This window comes from Sinocyclocheilus rhinocerous, unplaced genomic scaffold (assembly GCF_001515625.1).
Source record: "Sinocyclocheilus rhinocerous isolate Xijiao unplaced genomic scaffold, SAMN03320098_v1.1 scaffold2882, whole genome shotgun sequence".
NCBI classification, from domain to species: domain Eukaryota; kingdom Metazoa; phylum Chordata; class Actinopteri; order Cypriniformes; family Cyprinidae; genus Sinocyclocheilus; species Sinocyclocheilus rhinocerous.
The window spans coordinates 512,964-538,914 of NW_015644632.1; the positions used below are offsets into that span (position 1 = coordinate 512,964).

Genomic DNA, 25,951 nt, shown 5'->3' on the forward strand with positions numbered 1-25,951 from the left:
CTGCTCTGTCCTGTCAGGGCATTAAAAATCTACTTTGACCGCTCCGCCTCCTTTAGGCAGTCGGAGCAGCTCTTTGTATGCTTTGGTGGCCGCACCAAGGGGCTTCCGGTCACAAAGCAAAGACTATCCCGTTGGATAGTTGACGCAATAGCTCTTGCATACTCCTCCTTGGGCCTTCAATGCCCCATCGGGGTCAGAGCACATTCCACGAGAGGCATGGCCTCATCCTGGGCATGGTCCAGTGGTGTGTCCATTGCAGAAATTTGTGCGGCGGCCGGCTGGTCCTCGCCGTCCACCTTTGTCAGGTTCTACAACCTAGACGTCCCTGCTTTGCAGGCTCAGGTCCTTTCTGCTTAACTGTCTCTCTGAGCTCAAAACGCTCCAGGAACCATATCCCCGCCCTAAGGCTGGATTTAATCCTTGCTGGGTTTGACTATGTTTCGAACCCGCTGAAGTTCCCACATCTGGGCTTAGTCTGGGCCATTTCTTTGCCTCTTCTTGACCCCCGAAAAGAATCCGGGTCTCTGGCTATGGCCTGCTTCATTGTAGTTGATCTACAGGGCCCCCTTCTGGACGCCCTGGACAATTACTTATAAGTCGTTCATCTACCATAGCATGGTGAATCAGTGATCCTATGCCGAGCACCTGCTTATATAGCCAGATGCCCCGCCCATTTTGGTGAGCTGCGCCGTCATTGGTTCATTTCTGAAACAATGGCAGTGCAGATGCACTGTTGTGATTGAAAAAAAAAAAGGCTTCAGTAATCGGAGAAAAGGATTTTCCCGCAGCGTCTAGCGACGCAGTACTCGTTCCCGTATCTCAGGGAACCGAGGTTACGTTAGGGTCCATCCTCGATCTCAGAATTTTGAACCGCGCCCTAGTAAACAGATCCTCTCGCTAATTCGCCCATGGGGACTGGTTCTTCTCTCTGGATCTGAAAGACGCTTACTTTCACATTCAGATAGCCGTAACAGAGTACGTTTTTTTTTTCTCTCAATGTAATTTGTCAGATGTCAGATTTACTTTGTCATGTCTGTGGTATTTATGATGTGGTAATAATGTCCTATTACTTGTACAATCTTTCGCTACACACCCAAGTATGTACTTTTGCATCACAAAAAAACCCCAGCTTGATTTGTGCATGGTGTACACAGGCCAGTGTGTTACAGAACAGAATATTGCAGTAACATGAGATATTCACATGAAGCGCACCTGTTTCCGATCTTCTTCTTGCACACTCTGCAGGTTTTCTCATCTGTGATGACACACTTCACCTGCTGGTGAAAGATGCGTTCCTCCTGCACCTGCACACGAACAAAAAAAACATGATTAAATTACCGTATTGGCCCGAATATAAGACGACCCCCCCCCTTTTCCAGATGTACCTTTTGGAAAAAGGCTTTTTAAAAACCAAATCTTGTTTTTTCTCAGTAAAACACATTTTGTCTTCAATTATTTTCATATTGCATATTTTTCCTATTTTAATTTTTGTTTTGAAAGTATGGTAAAAACTGGAAAAATGTATCAACAATCACATTTAAAAAATATACACTTTTTGATACACCATTAAAAATAAAAACAGGTAGCCCATCTGAATTAGGACATTTAGGCTATCCATCTAATAGTAGCCTTCCAAAATCTTATTAACAGTAGAAGTTAAATCTTACTGTAGTCTTCAAATCTGGGTACTGTCTTACGTTTTAAAATCACAAAGGGAGTTTGGTCCCATCAGGCTAACGTGACAGTCACGACTCATGCAGCTGTAAGGTTTTCTTTTTCTTTTGTTTTTACTCGCGATCTTTACAACACGCATTACAATACGTATTTCATGGCACACTCGTTTTATGCGTATTTGGCGCCACCTATTGTTGTGGGTGTATTATTGACATGTCAAAGTCTAGACCCTGACTATAAGACGACCGCGTTTTTTCAGATGGATTTCCAAGAAAAAAACATCGTCTTATATTCGGGTCAATACGGTACATTAAATTAAACATAGGGGCATTTTGGAGAGTTAGAATTAGTGATGCTTTTAAAGCCCAAAGTATACTTAGTTTTTTACGCGTACGCTAGCATACAGCTTTGCCCTTAATTTAAAATTTTTTAGTAGGATTACAGAAGCTCGGCTGTTTTTAAGTATTGCATCTTTTCCAGTAACAAGCTAGATTTTCCAGCAAGTAACTTCGTAATCTGACAAAATGATGCATTCACCAGTACCTTGTTTTAAAACATTGAATACAGCTTCAAAAGTAAGTGAGTCTTTAGCGGGCAGAGTCAAATTGTTCACAAGTAATCGTACCCGCAGGAACTCGGCCTGAAGGAGGCTCTTCAGGACCTGGTCAAAGCGCTTCCTCCCAGCCTTCTCCTCCAGCACACTCTCCAGAAAGACCTGGATCTCTCGGATCTGTGTGTTGGCTGGCAGCAGGTTTATGGCCTTATGAGAGACAAAGAGAAACACGATGAGAACATGCCATGGATTCTGTCTGTGGCTTTGTTACAGCATGCAGTATGTCAGTATTTCACTCTCAGACAGGTGAGGAAAGGAAACTGTCATGGTTTGGTGATAATGTCTTCAATTCCAGACTCAAATGTATATTTCCATGTGTTCTCGATGGATGCTCACTTTGGTGGTGTTTAGTTTGCTGTGGTGGAGCTGAAGAACTTTCAGGGCTGCCTGGAGGTTCGCCTGTGGCTCACATAACTCCATCTTAATGGGCCCGAGGAAGTGCACATCCGGAGGAGACAGATACATGCGCAGCAGGGACAGATACACCTACAGACAGGACACAGTCACACGGCACCTCTGTTAACATTAGACAAGGAGTTTCATCACAAGAGAGATGGTTTTACATTTGCAGTTGACCACATTTACACAGTGTTTGGGATTGACAACCATATTTACTAACCCTCAGACTTCAAGCCGCACGCACTGTATCTGTGTGATAGTGACTACAGTAAATATTAAAGGTGACTTTCATGACCGTAAAGTCTCATCACAACTGACACAATATTACTCAAAAACTTGTGCATGGGCAACCATAATTGATGGGCATATCATCAATAACATCAATTAATCAATTAATAACATTGTTATTAGTGCCATCATTATTACTGCTATCATTAGCTATCAGAATGTTCATTAACTGGACACCCTAAAACACTCATCGCAGTAGTGTTGTTTCCACCATTGTGGAGACGCTGTGCGTTTCTATGCAAAAGCAAAAGCAAAAGCAAAAGCACTTTATTTGGCCTTCTGAAAGTGGATGCAATTAGGAATCAGTGGTTAAGATTTATCGATCGGCTTGGTCATCTGCATTTTCAAAATCTGACTCTGGCTGAAACTGATATGGTAAAACTGACGACATTATTAACTGTCTTTATAATTGCTTTTGAAGATGAAGCTCGCGATTATGGTAAGGGTCGTTGCATTTCTGACACAACACTTCAGCTGTTCGGCCAATCACAACGCACTGGGTCAGCTGGCCAATCAGCACACACTGCTCTTTTCGAAGGAGGGGCTTTGTAGACATCGACGTGTTTTAGAAAGACTGGGTCTATAATAATGTACAGTATGGAAAAATAATGAATTTTTTAACATTAAAGCATGCTAACATATTATATTAAACCAGTACACAAATGATCTTTGAAAATAGCATTATATGACCCCTATAATGTTTTTGCATTCAGTCTCTCCAGACAGCTTGAATGTTTATCTTATTTCCTCATTTTAAAGATTTACATTTAAATAAAGATTATATTTAAATAAGTACAGTTTTTATTGGCTTTTTTAATATTTTGAGAGAATGCAATTACTGATAACACTATATATAAATTAAAAAATGCAACAGCAATATTAAAACAAATGACAATGATATAACTGTTAACCTGTACAAACATGAATAATTTAAAACATTTCAAATGTACAGTATATAATCCATGTCAATAAATAAATACGGTACTGATTTAGTGACAGTATGCAAGCTATTATTCTGTATTTTCAGTATTTTCAGAAAAAAGTCCCACAAAATCCTTGTGGGACTGTTGCATTGTACAAGATATAGTACAAGCCATACAAGCCAGATACAATACGTATTTCATGGCACACTCGTTTTATGCGTATTTGGCGCCACCTATTGTTGTGGGTGTATTATTGACATGTCAAAGTCTAGACCCTGACTATAAGACGACCGCGTTTTTTCAGATGGATTTCCAAGAAAAAAACATCGTCTTATATTCGGGTCAATACGGTACATTAAATTAAACATAGGGGCATTTTGGAGAGTTAGAATTAGTGATGCTTTTAAAGCCCAAAGTATACTTAGTTTTTTACGCGTACGCTAGCATACAGCTTTGCCCTTAATTTAAAATTTTTTAGTAGGATTACAGAAGCTCGGCTGTTTTTAAGTATTGCATCTTTTCCAGTAACAAGCTACATTTTCCAGCAAGTAACTTCGTAATCTGACAAAATGATGCATTCACCAGTACCTTGTTTTAAAACATTGAATACAGCTTCAAAAGTAAGTGAGTCTTTAGCGGGCAGAGTCAAATTGTTCACAAGTAATCGTACCCGCAGGAACTCGGCCTGAAGGAGGCTCTTCAGGACCTGGTCAAAGCGCTTCCTCCCAGCCTTCTCCTCCAGCACACTCTCCAGAAAGACCTGGATCTCTCGGATCTGTGTGTTGGCTGGCAGCAGGTTTATGGCCTTATGAGAGACAAAGAGAAACACGATGAGAACATGCCATGGATTCTGTCTGTGGCTTTGTTACAGCATGCAGTATGTCAGTATTTCACTCTCAGACAGGTGAGGAAAGGAAACTGTCATGGTTTGGTGATAATGTCTTCAATTCCAGACTCAAATGTATATTTCCATGTGTTCTCGATGGATGCTCACTTTGGTGGTGTTTAGTTTGCTGTGGTGGAGCTGAAGAACTTTCAGGGCTGCCTGGAGGTTCGCCTGTGGCTCACATAACTCCATCTTAATGGGCCCGAGGAAGTGCACATCCGGAGGAGACAGATACATGCGCAGCAGGGACAGATACACCTACAGACAGGACACAGTCACACGGCACCTCTGTTAACATTAGACAAGGAGTTTCATCACAAGAGAGATGGTTTTACATTTGCAGTTGACCACATTTACACAGTGTTTGGGATTGACAACCATATTTACTAACCCTCAGACTTCAAGCCGCACGCACTGTATCTGTGTGATAGTGACTACAGTAAATATTAAAGGTGACTTTCATGACCGTAAAGTCTCATCACAACTGACACAATATTACTCAAAAACTTGTGCATGGGCAACCATAATTGATGGGCATATCATCAATAACATCAATTAATCAATTAATAACATTGTTATTAGTGCCATCATTATTACTGCTATCATTAGCTATCAGAATGTTCATTAACTGGACACCCTAAAACACTCATCGCAGTAGTGTTGTTTCCACCATTGTGGAGACGCTGTGCGTTTCTATGCAAAAGCAAAAGCAAAAGCACTTTATTTGGCCTTCTGAAAGTGGATGCAATTAGGAATCAGTGGTTAAGATTTATCGATCGGCTTGGTCATCTGCATTTTCAAAATCTGACTCTGGCTGGAACTGATATGGTAAAACTGACGACATTATTAACTGTCTTTATAATTGCTTTTGAAGATGAAGCTCGCAGTGTCCATTTTGATTTCATGTTGATTTTGTGATAGAGAACAGGTCTAGGGATGAGTAAAGAGCGACACTCACTCTTCAGCCATATGCGTGTCTTTCAGAATGTGAACGTAGATGAAGAGAGCCTGCTCATGTTTCCCCATACGACCTAGCAGAAGAGCCCTCTCCTCCAACAGACCTGAGAGAACGAGAGAAAGGAGGGGAGGAAGGAACACAAGAACAGTATTTGTCATTGTTGTTCTAGATTTTTAGGGCACAAGCCATTAGGGGCGCAGGGTCCTATTGTTTTTCTAAGGACAAATTATTTATTTATTTATCCAGGGCATTTTGGAGCCCTTAACATGCTCAAAAACTCTTGAAAATTTGCACACGTTGAAATCTGCAGCCATCAGGGCCAGGCAGAAGGTCATCGGGGGGGCCCGTGGTGAATGGCAATGCTTCAAACTTTTAAATTCTTCTTCTTTATACTCCTCCAAACGCTTTCATACGATTTACACCAAACTTTGTCAACATGATGCCAAAACACTGAGGAACCTAACTTGTGAACGTTTTTTTGGATATCTCAAACGGTGTTGCCATGGTGATTTATGAAAATAACAGCAAAAAAGGAAACCGGAAATGTCTTATAGCCTATCTTTAAAGGTCACTGTTCAACAAGTCAAGTCATTCTGAGGAAACATGCTTCGTTTCATGAATTTCTGATGCTCAGGGGCCTAACAGCAAATTATAAACTATGAGACATTTCAGCTGACAAATGAAGGCTGTAATACTACGATTGTCTACTAGATGGAGTCATAGGGTAAGAATTATTTTAAGCCTCATCTTTCTCCCGTCTGTTTCCATCCATTATAATGACAAATAAATGCATAGATTCAGTTGAAATGTATTGTACTGTGAATATAGTTTTATATAATTACTTTACAAATGCTAATAGATCATTAAAATCATTAAAAAATTCTTATAGATCATTAAAAGTTGTATATATCCTACCCTCTATATGTATGTATTTGTTAAGTAACCCTTTCACTGGTGTGACTCAACAACCAGACTGCCAGAGGTTTAAATGCATATTGAAAACTCTGCACTGTTTTCTTGAAGCCACCGGAAGGGCTTGGGCCCGTCATTGCTGCTTGCAGCTATATTCTATTGTAATGTCTCTGACCTATGGACTCACCATCAAATGGGAAATCACTGATGAGTCTCTCTGGCTCATAGCTGCTGGAAACTTCCAGAAACGACAGAAGCTTGTTCCTGTACTCTCCCAGCTCTCCTGATTCCTTTCCTGCAGCTACAGCTGGAACACCTGGACACAGTCAACACAACGCGTTCGGCCTTTATTTCATCTAGACAGAAAGTTTTCGTTTTAGACATGTTTATGGATACTTTGTGTCACAAATGTTTTTTGCTATCCATTATTCAGTTTTTTTTCTTTTTGTAAAACCCTTTCTAGCCCACACCCTATAAACTACCATTCATTTTTACACAAATTATGACTCCCTTTCCGTTGTGTTATAATTTCCTTTGCAAAGAACAATTGTGTCGCTAATAAAGGGTTTATTCAAACTTATAGATCCAGTGAAGAGCAAATTGTCAGAAAATATAATTTTGTTTACGTTCCTTAAAAATTAAATGAATGTTTTGGTGGCTTAATTAAAAGTAGGTAGGTAGAAGAAGTTTAAATGCCATATTAGAAGCTGAGGCTATTTTCATGGCAAGAGCAGTGTTATACATGTTCTACTAGCTACACAGTAGTCACACAAATACAATAAAATAAAGCCAATCACAACTAGCTTGCATTTTAGGAAAAACTGAAATACTTACATGAATTCATAACATTTACTGATGAGAACATAACCATAAAAAAGTGACATGCTGGGGAAAAACACCTGCCAAGTGCTTTAAACAGCACAATCCATCCATCAAACACATCATATTAAATTGTATAATTATGCTTCTGTGAATAATTTATTATATAAGTGTTGTAGCTTTTTGGATATCTTGGGTTCTGCACATTTTTCCACAGTAGCCAATGCCTTTTTCCCTCCATAAAAATGTTTTCAACTACTGTGTGATGTCATTGTATATAAATTACCCTAATGCTAAAAATTACTACTATTATTTTATAATTTGCACTGATTATGCATTTTTTTCTAATAACTATAGAGTCTGAAGCACTTCTATCTGAGAATTAAAAATGACTGTACTAAATAGCATCCCCCCCAAAACAAAACTACTAGTCATCACCAGTCGACACAGATTATGCTGCAGTGTTCATGACTTCTGTATAGTTTCAGATACTGCTGCATATCGACTCTGAATTTCACTTTTAATGAGAAATTGTCCCAAGACTGTGTTTTTCTGTTGCATCATTATTGTATTACTTCAGCAGGAATTATATTATTGTTACCAGCAGCACTCCTAGAGCAGCTCGGATAAAGCAGTGCGAGTCACAGCTGCGTGTCTGACCTTCAGGCAGTGAGTTGAGGTACACTTTCATGAGGCCTTGCACCTTCTCCAGGTAGAGCTGGATCAGAACATTGTGGAACTCGGGGCGTGTCTCGTCCCACATGTAAATGATGTGCTCCAGGTACGGGATGGCCAGATCCTTGAAGCCGTCCTTCAGGAAGTTCAACACTTTATCTCTGGGCAGAGTCTCCACCTCCGTCAGGTCCTCAGTGAAGATCTGAAAGCAGAAAAACCAAACTCAAGATCTTCTGAAGAACGGAGTACATATAAATACAACCAGACTATGTTCATCCCACCTTCAGTCCATCCTCTGGACAAATCTTCAGAACCCACGGTGAAAACTCAAATATCATGCCCAGGTTCTCCACACCTGTGCAGAAAGACGCCGATGCATGTAAATGATGAGCTGGATCATTTGTCTTACAAATCAACATATTGTTAAACTAGTCAGAAAGGACGAATGTTACTTATCAATCAGAATCAGTTGGTTGTTTTTGCATTTACTGCATTTTTGGGAAAAATCAGTGAAATAGATTTTAACATTGTAAAATGTTAAATGGAGCTGAGAGTACTACACTCTTATTGGTAGCTGAAAGAATCTAATTGGTGAGAATATTTACTAAACAAAAATGAAAGGGGGAGTAGGGCTACAAGATTTGAGAAAATATCTATTTGCGATTATCTATAATTGTATGTTTTCTGATAAAAATTGTTAGTTTTTAGTAAAAACAGTTATATATCAATATGGCTATTCTTACTAAAAATAATGACTAAAACAAAATATTACTACTAATACTATTGTAATATTTCGCTGTGAAATATAACATACCGAAGAAGAGCATTTAAGAAAAATAATATAAAATTAAGAATAGTTTATTTTTCAGTGCAACTGTAAAATTACAATACTAATATTTATGGCTCTTACTTTTTTCTTTTCGAACATTAAACCATCAAATTTGTATTTTGCAGATTGACGCATGTTTACAAATGCATGTTATAAGCGACCCAAACTCAGAGCAGATGGATTTTGTGTGGAGCAGCATTTACTGCGAACCATGACGTTCTGAAATGCTGAAAACATGGATGGATCACGAGCTGCTCAACTGTAAATGAACACAGTGCCATGCTTCACTCTGAAACATGCAGTGCATATATTTATTGAAGTCGCAGCCTTTGCTATTTGATAATTGCACTAAGCCATATTGCAAAATAATCTACTGAACTTCTGCAGCTGCAGAGGTCATGTGGGACTGTGAACATGTTTAAGATTCTGGCTCACTTCTTGACCTTCAAGCAAAAGAGTTATACTAAATAAATACTACGCTTTAATGTGTACAATCCTAATACACAGTGTGTTGACTATATTAAATTGTATACATGCAGTACTTGAGTGTGGTCATCTCACCCAGCCTCTGAAGATACTGTACAGTCCTCTCATGACCCTTCAGAGGAGAGTTGGCTTTAGTGGACTGATCCAGCAGAACCTGCAGAGCTGGACAATTACACTTCTGTAAGTCTACTGAACTGAATGAGGAAGATTATTATCTGCAGCATCATGACAAAATGTTTATGTATTCTTAGGTGAGTTCTGAACTGCATGTCTCAACAGAGAGAAAAACTGGTGATGTAAAATCATATACTGACAATAAATAGTCAACATACACACACCATTACAGAACATACAGTGCAAAACAGCATCCAATTCATGAAAATAATCATTCCTCATCGTATCTTCTGCAAGGCATGACATCAACAAAACAGCCCAGGACATGATTAGAGCATCTCTGTAAACAAGAGCTGATCGGAGCCCTCCAAATCATATTCAGATGCTTGAGGACACAACAGAGATTATGCTCCTAATGGAGATTACTCAAGGACACATAAACGCTCATAAGACAATCTAGAAGCAAGTTCTTGAGAAGACTTAGCGCACCTTTCTGGTGAAGGCCTTTTTTCTCATAGAGGATGATGAGTTCGCTGTATTTGTGGGCTTTCTTCAGCACATACTCGCTCTCCTCTATGTGACAGTGGTTGTTCTCCAGACGCAGGAGAGGCGACACCAAAGCTACATTCGTCTGCAGGTAAAAAACAAAACAAAAACCATTCTCTACATTCACACCTTTACAGTAAATTGAGATAAACTAGCTGTAACTGTAGAGATCTGTCTACTTAGACAAGAGCTTCAGGCATCATAGCCAAGTGCTTATACATTCATATCTCATCTCTCTCATACTGACTTGTTAAAGTAATGATTGACTGACTTGTTAAAATAATGACAGTATTAGGAGAATCTACTGAGGACAATTAAGAGCAATAAGCATTTCAAAAACAAAGAAAGAGAATTTGAAAAATGTTAGATAAATTGCATTTTTGTAAGTTTTAAGGATAATATTTTTGAGTTCATGGTACAATTATCTAAAGAATTAATCACATCTTACAATCTTTTGCTTTGGTTTATTGTAGTAAATTTTAAATAAAAATATTGATAAGTAAGCTTCTGAAAAGTCACAAAATTCCATCAGAAAAGTACTAGCATAGCAGCAGCCACAAATTATCTTGCAGCATCCAATTTATCACACATACATTTTGTGATTATGTTTATTTATTTATTTTCTGACATGTTGGTGTTCTATCTTTCACTTGGATGTTATAAGTTGCACTGAGTAAATACAGTTTACAGTTAAACTGTGTCCATCTTTATTTCAGGCTGCAAAGCAACAAAATGTGATTATTTTAAAGGGGGGAGATTCTTTTCTATACCCACTGTATGCAACAGTTAAAAAATCTAAGGTTTGCAAGATTTTTAAATCTTTTTGAAATAAAGTCTCTTATGCTCACCAAGGCTGCAATTACTTGCTCAAAAAAAAAAGTAAGTACCGTATTGTCCCGAATATAAGACGATATTTTTTTCTTGGAAATACATCTGAAAAAACACGGTCGTCTTATATTCAGGGTCTAGACTTTGACATGTCAATAATACACCCACAACAATAGGTGGCGCCAAATACGCATACAACGAGTGTGCCATGAAATAGCCTATGTAATGTAATGCGTGTTGTAAAGATCGCGAGTAAAACAAAAGAAGCAGAAAACCTTACAGCTGCATGAGTCGTGACTGTCATGTTAGCCTGATGGGACCAAACTCCCTTTGTGATTTTAAAACGTAAGACAGTACCAAGATTTGACGACTACAGTAAGATTTAACTTCTACTGTTCATAAGATTTTGGTAGGCTACTATTAGATGGATATCCTAAATGTCCTAATTCAGATGGGCTACCTTTTTTTTTTTTTTTAATGGTATATCAAAAGTTGTATTTTTTTTAAATGTGATTGTTGGTACATTTTACCAGTTTTTATCATACTTTCAAAACAAAAATTAAAATAGGAAAAATATGCAATATGAAAATAATTGAAGACAAAATGTGTTTTACTGAGAAAAAACAAGATTTGGTTTTTAAAAAGCCTTTTTCCAAAAGGTACATCTGGAAAAAGGGGGGTCGTCTTATAATCAGGGTCATCTTATATTCGGGCCAATACGGTAAATAAATAAATAAATACGCAAACAGTAACATTGTGAAATATTAGAACAATAAAAAAAACTGTTTTCTATTGAAATATATTTTAAAATGTAATTTATTGCTGTGATCAAAGCTGCATTTTCAAAAGAACAGCATTTTATTTGAAATAGAAATATTTTGTAAGAGAACGATCTGAAGGCCTTACGTGGAGGTAACATTTAAGCAGAGTGGTGTCGATGATCTGAAGGAGCTTCTTGCGGCTCTTGATGGTGGGGGTCCCCTCCATGAGAGGGGAGGTGGTGAAGGGGTCCGAGTCATTCAGCTGCTTCACTAAATGACTGCGTTTCTATCAAAAACATGTTAGAGAAAACTGTAACAAGATGAAAAAAAGTTGAAAAAACACTCAATATGAAATTGATGAATCGTGAATACCTGTGTCAGGTAGTCTATGAGGGCCAGGTGGGCTTTCTCCAGCTCGGCTCCAGACAGTGTGGGCAGAGGGTTGGGGTAGTGCAGCTGTTTGCGGTAGTCAGAGGGAAGCAGGTCTGGATACAGTCCAATAACATGAGTGGGATCTATAAAAGAGAAGAGAAAAGCAGATTTATCATCATCCTGAAGTCAATAGGTTTTTGGTTAAATGTCTGAAATGAGGTCTATTTTATTCTATGACATAAAATGCATCAGTAATACCAGCTTGTGATTTTATTAAAGCTTTTACTTGTGTTGAAAAAGAAGGCTGCTGACAAGTGTCTAAATGGGACTATAGAGGTTGCCGGGACATTAAACGTCACAAAACCAAACAGGTAAACTACTCTAACTACTAATTCTAACTCAAACCTTCAATGAAAATGTTTTTTTATTTTATTTTTATAAAAACTGAAAGAGTTGCTGAAGCTTAAAAGGATAGTTCACCCAAAATTGACATTTCTGTCATCATTTACTCACCTCATGTCGTTCCAAAACTTCTACTATGGAAGTCTATGGCAACCGTCAACTGTACAACCAATCTTTTATGCTCAACAGAGGAAAGAATCTCATTCAGGTTTGGAACAACATGATGACAGAATTTTCATTTTTGGGTGAACTATACCTTTAATGGTGGTGACGTTGAAGTCATGTGACCATAGTGTAGTTCATTTACAGCCTATGTTTAGCTTTTTACTTTTGGAGATTGTATTTGGGCTTCAAAATTCATAAAAGTTGTGTTCATTTGTGAAGATCATCATGATGAACAAAACATGTAAGAATCATAAACCTTTGTTGGCCACAGAGTTTATTTTCTGCAATAATCCATACGCCAAAACTATTGGGTTTTTGTTGAAGGAACCAGGGTGATGCTAACATACAAAAAAATGTCACTCTATTATGCACACATCTTTCTTTCCTGGTCCAATGGCACTCTCTAGTGGACTATATGATGCAACTCAGCCTCAGACAGCAAGTTCAAGCATGTGTTAGAAAAGGAAATAAATTAAAATTACAACTCAATTTATTTACTTGGTATGTCACTAACTAACTAACTAAATAAATAAAAGCATTTAGGCCTAAATTTAAGATATATGTATTTGAATTGCACATTCCATCCATTTGGATTGCAGTTTTAACATAAAATAATAAACAATTAAAATCAAATATGTCATGCATATTTGCCAATCATACAAGAAAGGAAGATTTCTGCACTCAATATACTCAACGCTATATAAATCTATTTGATTTTATTTAATTAATCATATTTTCAAAATGCATTTATTCCAATTGCTTAGAAACAGCAAAAACAAATGTATTCAGTTAAATAGTATGAACACGGTTAAATATGGCTAGCTGGGGAACAAGCATTATTCATATATTTGAAATATATGAGATTGAAAATAATTGGATTTATTGATGTAAAATATATAAACCTTGAAAACATACTATTACAGAAATCTTACTTTTTTTAATTTAAAACTGTGTAATAAAAATGGATGGAAAATGTATATGCATTTCAAAAACATGAATGTTAAAGGGGTCCTATTATGCCTTTTCACTTTTTCAACTTTAGTTAGTCTGTAATGTTGCTGTTAGAGCATTAAAAAGATCTGCAAAGTTACAAAGCTCAAAGTCCAATTTAAAAGGAGATGTCCTAAATATTTATTTATTTATGTATTTGTTTGTGTGATGTATCACACACTGGACAAGTCTTTCCGTACTTGTATGCTATTCTATTCTCATTTGTGGTGCAGCATCACTGCTGTATGAACTCACCTGTGCCTAACTTAGCAAACACCTGCATGGAGTCGTCAAAGCGTTTCTGACAGTACAAGTTGAAGGCAAACAGGTTCTGAATGTGATGGATCTGTTGTCTCTTGTCTGCATCTGAATCATCCTTCATTTTCTGAAGAAAGATGAGACAAAAACAAGGTCAACATATGAGAACACTGTGTACTCTGCGTTTAGTATTTAGGGGATGTTAAAAAGTTTCTCACCGCTAGTTGAAGTGCCAGTTCAAACTGTTTGTCCTGTAGCAGCTGTCGTATCTGGCTGGCTATAGAGATGGGCACCAGACGCCAAACAAAATGATTGCTCGCGACGTACACGACATTTGATCTGTGAAATTAAAGAGGGAAAGAAAGAACAGAGTCAGATCTCCTTTCACAGCAATTCAATGAAAACATACCTTAAAGGGGTCCTATTATGCTTTTTCACTTTTTCAACTTTAGTTAGTCTGTAATGTTGCTGTTTGAGCATAAAAAAGATCTGCAAAGTTACAAAGCTCAAAGTCCAATTCAAAAGGAGATATTTTATTTAACAGAAATCACTTTTCAAAAACTACAACGAACGACTCGTTTGGACTACAACGCATATTTTCCGGGATTTGTGATATCACAAAGATCGACGAATGGGACGAGACCTGGTTGAGCTGCACTAGAGAAGGCAACGAGTGTTATCACTATGTCAGAGACGCGCTAGTTTTCACAAGGCAGAGGAACTTAGAATGGTTACAATCATCCAATCATCCAGCCGAGTGCTGCCAATCACAACACACACTGGCCCAGCTAACCAAATCACAGCACATTTCGTATTTCAGAAGACGGGCCTTCATTTGATACAGGAACTACTCGAGCCGTTCATGCCAGACTGGGGAAAGAGGAGTTGTAATAATGTAAAATATGTGAAAAATAATGTGTTTTTCGAACAACCTAGTATGAGAGCCTGTTCTAGTACACCCCCAAAACAAAATCAAGACTTTGTAAAAGAGCATAATAGGACCCCTTTAAGCTAATCATAAACATTTGAGCAAAAATAACTTTAAAGATGGGGTGATCATTCGTGACATAATGATCTGTCCGTTAAAGCATTTTGATCTTTTGATCAGAGTATATCTCTGCCTGCAGTACAGAGACATTCATAAACTGCACATGCAAGTGTTGAATTTAAACAGATAGTTCACCCCCCATAGTTCATCATTTATTTCACCTTCATGTCGTTTCAAACAAAAGAAGATATTTTGGTTTTTTCGTCTATACAATGAAAGTTAGTGAGTTTAAATCTAGTTTATTCAAAATATCTTCTTTTGTGGTCCTGCAGAAGAAATGCATACAGGTTTGGAACGACACAGTGATGAGCAAACAAGCTCATCCCTTTAAAGGGTTAGTTCACCCAAAAATGAAAATTAGCCCATCAATTACTCACCCTCAATGCATCCTAGGTGTATATGACTTTCTTCTAGTTATATAAAAAATTGTCTTTGATTTTTCAAGCTGTTTAATGCCACTCAGCGGGTGTTGCATGCATCAGTCCAAAAGAAGTTAAATAAAAAGCGCCCATCCATAAAAAAAAAAGTGTCTCACATGGCTCTGGGGGGTGAACAAAGTCCTCCTGTAGCGAATCGATGCGTTTTTGTAAGAAAAATATCCATATTCAAAACGTAATAATCACTTTAATCTAGCTTGCGCCAACAAGCTAGATTGAGGTCAGAGTTGCGCATGCGCCGGTGAGTCTCGTGAAAACCAACATTTGTTCGACAAATGACCCTTTAAGTAAGACCTTCTTCTCAAATAGGATGCATCTGCAGGTCTGTTTCAATGGATCATAGGTAAATATCTGCTTCATTGAACACAAGTGGGAACTGATTCAGACAGTTTTGCTAATGGAAAAAGAACCTGATTCATTCACAAATAGAACATTACTATATTCTTATTCTTAACGAATGGCGGAAAATAGAGGAACTAATACATGATAGCTGAAATGCTGTGAGGGAAAATGTATTGATATAGAGGTCTCACCCAGCGGAGGTGATGAAGCGCGGTCTCTGCAGTTCTACGCTCTGCACCAGCAGTCTGGGCTCAAGCGTGCGGATCTCCACATAGCGTGGCAGCACTGCGATGATGTACGGTGGCTGGTGCTCTAATGAAAGACATGTGAAAACAGACTCAGAAATGACTTGAAAAAACAGTAGAATGGATTTGAAAAAAGGAAAATGTGTTAAAAAGTGCTGACAGGTCTGTACTCTCTTTGTTAGCATGAATTTTGTGCATGTTGGGTGTTCTTAGTTTGTGGAAATCTGTGGATTTTTCTGCAGGCACAGATTCTGTGTGGGTTGGTCATAAATCAATATTAAAACAGCTCTTGCATTCATTCATTTCCATGAATCAGTTCAGATTCATTTGAATGAATCAATTTGTTTGTATCAAGTTTTCAAAATGTTTTAATAAAAGTAGATATAGGTAAATATTGCGGTTTACTACACATAAGTAACTTTATTTCATGGTAACAATGCATGTCATGACATTGTTATTTTTTCAGGAAACAAGGTTGTTATGAGACCAAAATATTAGATACCGGTGAAATTTCACAATTCTCGAAGCCAATTCTGATACCAAATATTTTCTTTTCCTTTATTAAAAAAGAAATGACGTTCAATTATTGAATCATTGCTATTATTATTATTAACAACAGGTGAAATAAATTATATTATGTTAGGTGTGTTTTGCCACCAATTTCTTTTTGTTGTGCTATATATAGTAAGCTTGTGGATACTTGATTGTATGTGACATTGATGAGCAGTGTTGGGGAAAGTTACTTTTAAAAGTAATGCATTACAATATTGCGTTACTCCATAAAAAAGTAACTAATTACGTTACTTAGTTACTTTTTATGGAAAGTAATGCATTACGTTACTTTTGCGTTACTTTTTAAATCTGGACAGGGCTTGCTTGTTTGTTTTTAAAATAAAAAAGTTATATTTTTGGCAAATATAAAAGCCTTTTCACACCAAAAGTGAAATGAATAAGCCTCAGGCTGAAGGGAAAGTACATTTACGTCCGTACAGTAGAATGCAGAAGAAGAAATTTCAACACACTTCAGCAATAAAAAAAGACACACAAATGTTTGTCTAGAGTAATTTTTAAATACATAATACATAATGTATTAAATACATAAAGGATATTTGTGTTGTTTAACATTTAATTATTGCAGGTTTGCGTCATATTCTGAGTTGCATTATTTTTATTCATTGATTTTTAACTTTTTTTGCTCATTATTGCTACATTTTTAACACAAATGTGAATTACAAATTAAAAATAGCCATGTTTATTTTTGAGATGGTAATTGGACACCAGTTTCCTTGATCATCTGACAAGTCGTTCACATTGTTTTATCATTGACTGAACTCGTGAACAAACATGTTCGGTAAGTTGCTAATGAGTACATGAGAATCATGTTTGTTAAGACTGACATCATACATACCCATTGCAACAGGAATGTCCGTCCAGTTAAGGGCACATTTCTGAGTGCAGACGCCTTCTTCGTTTAAAACAACCGTGAGGTCATCCTGACCCACTGCGACCTTCCCATCAGCCAGCGGGGCCACCAATGGTTCCAGCTGTTTCCCTGTGGGAAACAGTTCTTTGACTGTGCCACGTCCGTCCATCTGAAGAGAAAAGTCACACGATTAACCCAAAAAAAATACTAATGTGAGTGAATATCCATATTATGATACATTCAGCTGCAGAATTTGAGAGAGAATCTGGTCTCAGCCTCAGATGGCACTCCCACAGTCTGCTCACTGTCCATCTGATATATATTGTAAATAAAACCAGAATTCAGCAAGCTTCAATTTGGTTTTTATCAGTCTAAGAGGAAACAAAATGGTTTGTTTCACTTGCCCTAAAGGGCCACATTTGTGTTGCTGCTGGCTAACTTCTGACAAAACTGCAATGCAAACTACAATATTCATAAGCAGAACTACATTTTTTTGACTTACCCGGATCAGATAGTAGTCTCGTTTGAAACCCACACATATGGAGTTCTCACACCAAGCCATGGACTTGGGAATGTCTGGAGCGGTGACATCCCCCTGCAAAAGTGACCAAATATGATTTAGGCTAATCTTATGGTTTACTACCAATATTTCATTTCTGTGTTTCCAAGCCTCAAGACCTGTAATTCATGGAAATCTCTGTCCTTCCAGTAATACAGCTGAATTTTCCTCTTGACTGCAACACACATGCGCAGTTTGGCCTCGCCAGAGCTGGACTGCTGAAGAGGGAGAGAAAGAAAAAGAAAAATCAGATCTGGGGTTCAGAGCATTAATGGACAATTACATTCAGTGAAGTGGCCCAAAAGTTTTTGGACCCCTCAAGTCACACTCAAGGCCATGATATACTGTACTTCAAAATCAAGGGCAATCAGGGAACGAACTGTTGTGATGTAATTTCAAACAAAATCAGACCAAAACGTGATTCAACAAGTTCATTCCGGCTGGTAAACACCTTCAAACTACCACCGGGGCCCGTTCTTCATACGTGGGTTACTTTGACGATTTGACAAGATCCAGGATTGTTCGGTTCTTCGAAGCTCATCCTGGGGTTGCTGTCATTGCAACAGGTCCGTAAGCTCAAAGCTGCTTGGGAGCAGGCTTATTTCATGTAAACAGGAATAGATTGCATCTTTTTAAGCGGAGATGATACTTAAAGTCTGTCCAAGTCACTGCTACTTTTTTTTTTTGGCAATGAACTTTAAGCAACTGTGGCTGTGAGTTTTCACATTCACACAGGTGTCTTAGCAGAGCAACTTCAGGCATCAACATGTTCCATTAACATTTCACAAACACAACTTTTTGGGCCGCTGCACGCAAATAAACAGGCCAGAGTGATTCTTTAACCTACCTGCAGGTCACAGGCAAACAGTGTGGCCCCTCTGGCTTTGGACACCACAGTTATCTGCTGGAACGTGAGCAGGTCGTGAACGTGGATGTTATTTTCTGAAACAAAAGAGGGCAATGATACTGCTGACACCAAAACTACACAGTTCCTTAAGATACTTTACACTACACCACATCAATTTGATCTATGATATAAGTTCCTCAAATGCAAGCCACAAACAAAGCATATATGACAACACATCATATGACAATGACTATGTTTAGGCAATATTGCGATTAACCTTATGTAAACCCAATACTCTGATCAAACTGATAAGATTGAGCTCAAAAATACAGTATGTGGCATATGGCGATGTCAGTTACAATAAACAGGCATGTAAACACCTCTAATCAAATCTATTCCACTCTGACCAAACTGTGTATGTGCTTGTGCTTGAATGAAGTTTTGCTAAATTATTGGTGCACATGTAAATGTAGTCATTGACTAAACAAATCTGGAAAAAATACTTACCCAACAGACTAACCAAAATCTTGTACTGTGACACCACAAAAAGCTGAGAGAGGAAACAGAAAAACAAACGTTAGAAGTAGCAAACAATAGTCTTTCCTTTAGAGACTTTCACCACTGTCATTATTATCCCACCCTCATGATGTATGCTATGTACAAAGAGGAAATTTTTGAAGAACCTTCATGCAGTTTGCCCATAAAATCAGTTTAATGTGACCATAGATGTCAAACTCCAAAAAGGACCCAAGAACACCATAAACATAGTCAATGAGACTTGTGGGTTATATTAAAACTTTTAAAGTCATACAATAGCTTTGTGTGAGAAACAGGCCTAAAGTGAAGTATTATTCATGGATGTCACAGTGGAACAACATAATGGTGTGTAAATAATAACAAAATTTGGGTCGACTAATATCCATCTGTGCATACCTGCTGGATCTTCTTTGAGAAGTTCTTATTGGATTTCTCTAAAGTAACTTCAAACCTGTTTGTACCTGTGTTTAAAAAAAAAAGATTATCACTTAAACTTGAATAATCACTTCAACAAATGATTAATGCTAAATACAAGCACAGATGCAACGAAAACTACGCACCTGCATCTTTCTTGACCCTGTACAGAAGGAGATGGCCTGGTTTGGTCCCCACAAGGAGCCAATCATCTGCAAACACAGTACGATTATCACACACTAACGACACATGGCAAAGTTTTACAAATAAGTTCATGGAACTAGTTTTGCAGTATAATTCAGAAGGTTCACCGATCACAAATGCAGACATGGTGTTATGTTTACGCGGCGCGATGCAATGCAACGCGTAAAAAGACAGTATAAGTCATTATAATCAGTAATTATGTCCCCACTGGAAGCAACAAATGCCTCGTTTATAATGGGTTTTTTAATGTTTTTGTCTCGTCGCTCTGCCCGGACAGGGCATCATCACAAGGTAAGGGGCGTAACATTTCCGTCACACGCTTCAGGTATTCAGCCAATCACAATGCACTGGATAGCTGGCCAATCACAGCACACCTCGCTTTTCAGACCGATGAGCTTTGTAAACCCAGACAGGGCATCATCACAAGGTAAGGGGCGTAACATTTCCGTCACACGCTTGAGGTATTCGGCCAATCACAACGCACTGGATAGCTGGCCAATCAGAGCACACCTCGCTTTTCAGACCGATGAGCTTTGTAAAAATCGGTTTCAGAAAGGCGGGGCATAGAGGAGGTCAGTTTTACAGGTCCAAAAATTCTTAAGTTGCTTGACCATTTTTTATCTATTTATTTATTTACTGATTACCTCAAAGTATTGGTAATGCAAAATGTTTTTTTTTTTTTATTATTATTATTCTGTCTAATTGTTTTCGGGTTTTTTTAGATTGTATTGTATTATTTAATTTTGTGTGGGTGTATGTTAATATGGCCCACAACAAACTTTGGTTGGACGTTTACAGAAACCTTAATATCTCAGCTAAGTATGGTCCAAGCTCTTTGGGACAAAAAACTGATCTCTAGAGCACATTTCAGGGTACACGTACATGAACATACGGAAATATTTTACATATTCAAATGTCATGATCAAGATTGCGCAAAGTTTCACTTTTACTTTACCGGACCACTTGAGATGGATTGACCTAAGACAGTGTTTCTCAACCAGGGGTCCGTGGACCGCTAGTGGTCCTTGACATAAGGCCAGGGGGTCCGTATAAAGTATGACTTTTTGTATAAATGTTGTATATTTTGACATGACATGTTCCCATGAAAGAAAAATCCAATATAGCTGATGATATGGCCAAATACTGGACAAGTCAGCTAACTTGAATTATACTTGACTGCATTTGGTCCTCACAAAGTCACAAATGATACGAGTCATTTTTGTTCTGGGGGTCCTTGAGGATGGTTCTGAATTGGACTGGGGTCCGGTACGCCAAAAGGTTGAGATTTACTGACCTAAGAGACGTTAAGATACTCCTTGTGTGATCTAGTAGAATACACTGATTAACATGGCGCTAATAATCACACACCCTCAATATGTAGATGTACAAACCAACCTCATAACCACTTGGTTTAACTGTACTTTACTGAACTTTCAGTTCCCTGCTGGAATCTAGTCTAAACACCTACAATCATACTACACTTTCAACACCTTGAGAGCTGCTTAACTAATCAAACATCTGTTGTTCAGTCAGATAGTGGAATAGTTGTGCTTTCTCTGGCCATGACTCAAAACCTGGTGATCTGTCAAACTAGACATTGGTTTTGCATGTTTCTGAGTCAGCTGACCAGCTTCTTTTTTTGCCAGGCAGCTCATCAGCTCGTGAAACAAAACCAGAGAAAGGACATTTGATCAAGAAGTATTCAACAAACTCGATCCATATTGACCAATGAAATCTGTCTAGGTAGAAATACTAGACGCCCATACCATGTATGCGGCTAAAGAAATGTTGACACACAGGCAGTTTGCAACTCACAAGGTTTTGAGACGCAGTTATTATCAACAACAGCGATACTCCATATGAGTGTTAAAGGTGTCTAAATGAAGGGAGCTGAAGGAAAGGGAAGCAGAACTCACCCCAGGTCGCCAGACAGTCAATCTGGAGGGGTAATTTCTCCAGGATAGGAACTGGTTCGTATGCGTCATGCATACTGGAGCTCTTCTGGTCGACCAAACACACGTAGATAAATCACCCAAAATGATAAGACAGAAAATAAAACACCCTGACCACTGTATAATCTGCTGGCAGTTGACAGAACAATAGTTAACAAACAGAATATAAGAAATCCACTGCTACACAACAGTTATATAGATGGTTGACGTCTCTGTTAACCAGCTTGACTCTTGTCAAATGTCCCAGAATTGTCCCACTCCATCCTTCTTGAGTCCCGTGTCCAAAAAGAAGTAAGGAAACACTGAAACTCTTGTGTTCTGTTGTGTTGTTAATGTGTCATGAGCAGTTGGCTAGTATGTAGCTTTCATATTTCGCCCTTAAATCTCGCCAAACACAGATCCGCGATGCTCAGGTTCCGGATGTATTCCATCCCATTGTCCTGCGCGATGCTGTGGTTTATTTCGGGGTTTACTGTCCGTTAATGTGAACTGATATCTGCCTGGATTCCGCGTTTGACAGCTTAGCAGCGAGCGGGAACTTCCTGGAGCCGTGACGAGCACGTGACCGCGAGAGCTCAGCAGCGTTCCATTAAACACAACACAAGTGAAGGCGCCTGCACTCTGCTTCCACAGATGATTGACATTCCACGCATAAATCCTGCACACAAACATATAAAAGGCACTTTAAAATGCTCTGAAAGGAAGTGCCATGTAACGATCTTATGTGCTAATATATTTATTTAATATAAAAAATTTCTTAAAATTATTATTTTAATAGGATCACAGTTTTCTCAGTTTCCCACAGAGATCCAGTGTGTTTGGGACCCACTGGTGTAAAGTGCTTGAGTGAAAGTACTTAAGCATCTTTTTGGCTGCTTTGTAGTTTTACTGAGTATCAAAGATATTCGCAACTTTCACTTTCTACTTGACTACATTTTTGAACAAGTATGTACTCTTTACTCCAATACATTTGTAATGAGTAACATTTTGCATGGCACCTAACAGCTACAAGAGTGATATTGCCATCTACAGGGCACTGAACGTACTATATCTTGTGGGTTTTGCCCTTAAAGGCAGAGTAAGTGATTTTTCAAAAACACTTTAGAAAACTGATTCGGGCCGAATCGCAAAACAAACTTGTAGCCAATCATCAATAAGGGGCGTGTCTACTCGTGATGTGGAGGAGAGCGCGTTCAGTGCATGGGACGGACATTAGCTGAGCCGAGCGACAGAAAGATAGAGATGGCGGATAAAAAAACAAAAGAGGAAAACGTCTGCGGAAAGATAAGGCAAGAAGTAGGACCCGTGAAAATATCGGATCAGCTTTCCAGCGCTGGAGAGAACTCAAGGAGCGGAGGCCTGCGATCGGACGCCGAGGTTGCTTTGTTTCTTCTCAATAGGTGAGTAACACCGTGTCTACAACAGCTAAAGTCTGACTACACTGGACGCGATCAAACGACCGTTGAAAACCATTTGAAATTTGTGTCAGCACGTCACGGCAGCAGTTTTCCGGAAGCGGTCGACTGTGGCATAATAAAAGCTCCGCTGCTAGTAAAGGCTTGTAAAAAAAACTTTATTTTACAAATAGTTTTTGAAGATATAAAGGAGATATGAGGATATAAACTCAGAATTTCTTGCAATTCTGACATTTTTCTCAGAATTCTGTTTACATCTCTAAATTCAGTTTTTTTTTTCTTCCCTGGCTTGGAATAAAAAAGAAAATAGGTAACTGCAACTTTTTATCTTATAATTCTGACTTTTGCAGATTTATATCTCTCAATGTGAACTTTTATTCTCATCAGAAAAAAATTGAGTTTATATCTCACAAATCTGTGTTTATAAACACAATTGCAAGGGAAAAAAGTGAATTAAAAGACAAAAAGTCACAATTACGTTTAATATTTTAACAAGCTTCCATAAACGTTGTCTTGACGTTCCTTTAGTTATTATTAAAAAGGACAGAAGATGTGGTTTTTGTGTATATTATTTTGTGATAATGTCATTCAAACGGATAGTTTCTGCTCTTAGCTGGCTCGGCTAATTCGTCTGCTGCTTGAAATCTGAATTATGAGATTCCATGAGAACAAATCCTATGTTTGTTCAGAACTCGTGTCTTGTCACAGCAGTTCCTGGACTGCATGTGGGTGGAGTAACAGGCCTGGAGGTTCTCTGATATGAGGAGCAGTTTGCTCAGCTGTCACTTCTGAGAGCCTCGTGTCACTCTCACACCCTAATGGCTACAACTGAGTAAGCGAAGAGGTTAAATATAGCTCAGCAGCAGTGGAGCTGCACACAATCACTGATAGAGCAAGCATGTGCAGCGCTGCACCTCTTGTCCCTGGAATAGAATACAAACTTCACTGTCCCTGGTTGTGACTCAGTGATTTTACAGCCAGCCTAACGACTCACATTCAGTCATACTTTCTTTCACTTGTTGACTCTCGGTTTGAAGCACCTGCTTCTCAGTATAGATCTTACAAAGGAAACATCTTTGGGTAATGGGTACCACTTTTAGAAGAATGGTTCTGGAGACTGGAGCATACAGGAGTACACTAGCTTGAGGCTTAGGGACCACTGTGGGTAAGTCTTTCATTCATGTTTCATTCAGAGAGAAGTGTGTTCTTGTTGTACGGGACTGCACTCATTGTTGTCACCACTTTATTAATAATTTACTAAAGCTTGCCACATGAGTGGCATATATAATATATTACACAGCCTGTACTTTCTCCTAGACTTTCACACACACATTTCAAGCAATTGCAATACTTATATCTACATGTTTGTCTTAAATTTAGAGAGTAGTAAATTGCAAAGTAAAGCTATATACTGTATCATGTGACTGCGTACCATTCACTTTACAGAAGTAGTGCATTTCCAGTTGAAATAGTTCCGGCATAAATTAATTTGGAGTGTAGTAAATCACAGCATAAAAGTTATATATGTCATGTGATTTCATAGCATTAACTTGCTATGAAGTGCATTTCCAGTTGAAATAGTTTAGGCATAAATGAACATCTGAACACCACAGTGTACATTTGGAAAGTACACTATTCAAAAATTTCTAACAATTAAGATTTGTTTGTTTTTTGAAAGAAGTCTCTCATGGTCACCAAAGCTGCATTTATTTGATCAAAATACAGTAAAACAGTATTATAAAGTATTCTTTTAAATTAAAAGAAGGGTTTTCTATTGGAATACATTTTAGAATGTAATTTATTTCTGTGATCAAAGCTGAATTTTCAGCATCATTACTCCAGTGTCACGATCCTTCAGAAATCATTCTAATATGCTGATTTGCTGCTCAGTTATTATTAATTATTGTTGGTGCTTAACTATTAATTGTGTTTTTTATTATCAACGTAGGAAACATTGCTGCTTAATATTTTTGTGGAAACTGTGAAACCTTTATTTCAGGATTCTTTGAGTAGAAAGTTCAAAAGATCAGCATCTATTTGAAAAAAGATTATGATTATTATAATTATTATTCTTTTTCACATTATAAATGTATTTACTATCATTTTTGAATAATTTAATGCATCCTTGCTGAATAAAACTATTAATTTCTTTCTTAATTTCTTTTTTTTTTCATTCTTTCTAGCATTCTTTTAAATTAAAAGAAGGGTTTTCTATTGGAATACATTTTAGAATGTAATTTATTTCTGTGATCAAAGCTGAATTTTCAGCATCATTACTCCAGTGTCACGATCCTTCAGAAATCATTCTAATATGCTGATTTGCTGCTCAGTTATTATTAATTATTGTTGGTGCTTAACTATTAATTGTGTTTTTTATTATCAACGTAGGAAACATTGCTGCTTAATATTTTTGTGGAAACTGTGAAACCTTTATTTCAGGATTCTTTGAGTAGAAAGTTCAAAAGATCAGCATCTATTTGAAAAAAGATTATGATTATTATAATTATTATTCTTTTTCACATTATAAATGTATTTACTATCATTTTTGAATAATTTAATGCATCCTTGCTGAATAAAACTATTAATTTCTTTCTTAATTTCTTTTTTTTTTCATTCTTTCTTTCTTACTC

General features: G+C 37.8%; 1 protein-coding gene across 1 annotated transcript in view; it reads right to left on the minus strand.

Moving 5' to 3' along the window:
• LOC107758712 (vam6/Vps39-like protein) overlaps positions 1 to 22,453 on the minus strand; it is a 41,577-nt gene extending 19,124 nt beyond the window's left edge. Inside the window, exons 1-25 of the mRNA XM_016576512.1 lie at positions 21,871 to 22,453; positions 19,897 to 19,962; positions 19,733 to 19,797; positions 19,307 to 19,349; positions 18,800 to 18,894; positions 18,072 to 18,170; positions 17,896 to 17,988; positions 17,379 to 17,562; positions 15,917 to 16,037; positions 14,117 to 14,237; positions 13,896 to 14,025; positions 12,084 to 12,226; positions 11,857 to 11,997; positions 10,066 to 10,207; positions 9,538 to 9,624; positions 8,429 to 8,502; positions 8,133 to 8,349; positions 6,841 to 6,969; positions 5,742 to 5,844; positions 5,503 to 5,515; positions 4,892 to 5,041; positions 4,568 to 4,702; positions 2,624 to 2,773; positions 2,300 to 2,434; positions 1,213 to 1,304 (exon numbers count right to left, since the gene is read on the minus strand). Of these exons, the coding sequence (XP_016431998.1) occupies positions 1,213 to 1,304; positions 2,300 to 2,434; positions 2,624 to 2,773; positions 4,568 to 4,702; positions 4,892 to 5,041; positions 5,503 to 5,515; positions 5,742 to 5,844; positions 6,841 to 6,969; positions 8,133 to 8,349; positions 8,429 to 8,502; positions 9,538 to 9,624; positions 10,066 to 10,207; positions 11,857 to 11,997; positions 12,084 to 12,226; positions 13,896 to 14,025; positions 14,117 to 14,237; positions 15,917 to 16,037; positions 17,379 to 17,562; positions 17,896 to 17,988; positions 18,072 to 18,170; positions 18,800 to 18,894; positions 19,307 to 19,349; positions 19,733 to 19,797; positions 19,897 to 19,962; positions 21,871 to 21,943 (2,801 nt within the window). The 5' untranslated portion in view covers positions 21,944 to 22,453. The remainder of the gene's footprint in view (positions 1 to 1,212; positions 1,305 to 2,299; positions 2,435 to 2,623; positions 2,774 to 4,567; positions 4,703 to 4,891; positions 5,042 to 5,502; positions 5,516 to 5,741; positions 5,845 to 6,840; positions 6,970 to 8,132; positions 8,350 to 8,428; positions 8,503 to 9,537; positions 9,625 to 10,065; positions 10,208 to 11,856; positions 11,998 to 12,083; positions 12,227 to 13,895; positions 14,026 to 14,116; positions 14,238 to 15,916; positions 16,038 to 17,378; positions 17,563 to 17,895; positions 17,989 to 18,071; positions 18,171 to 18,799; positions 18,895 to 19,306; positions 19,350 to 19,732; positions 19,798 to 19,896; positions 19,963 to 21,870) is intronic.
• Between the last annotated feature and the right edge of the window lie 3,498 nt (positions 22,454 to 25,951).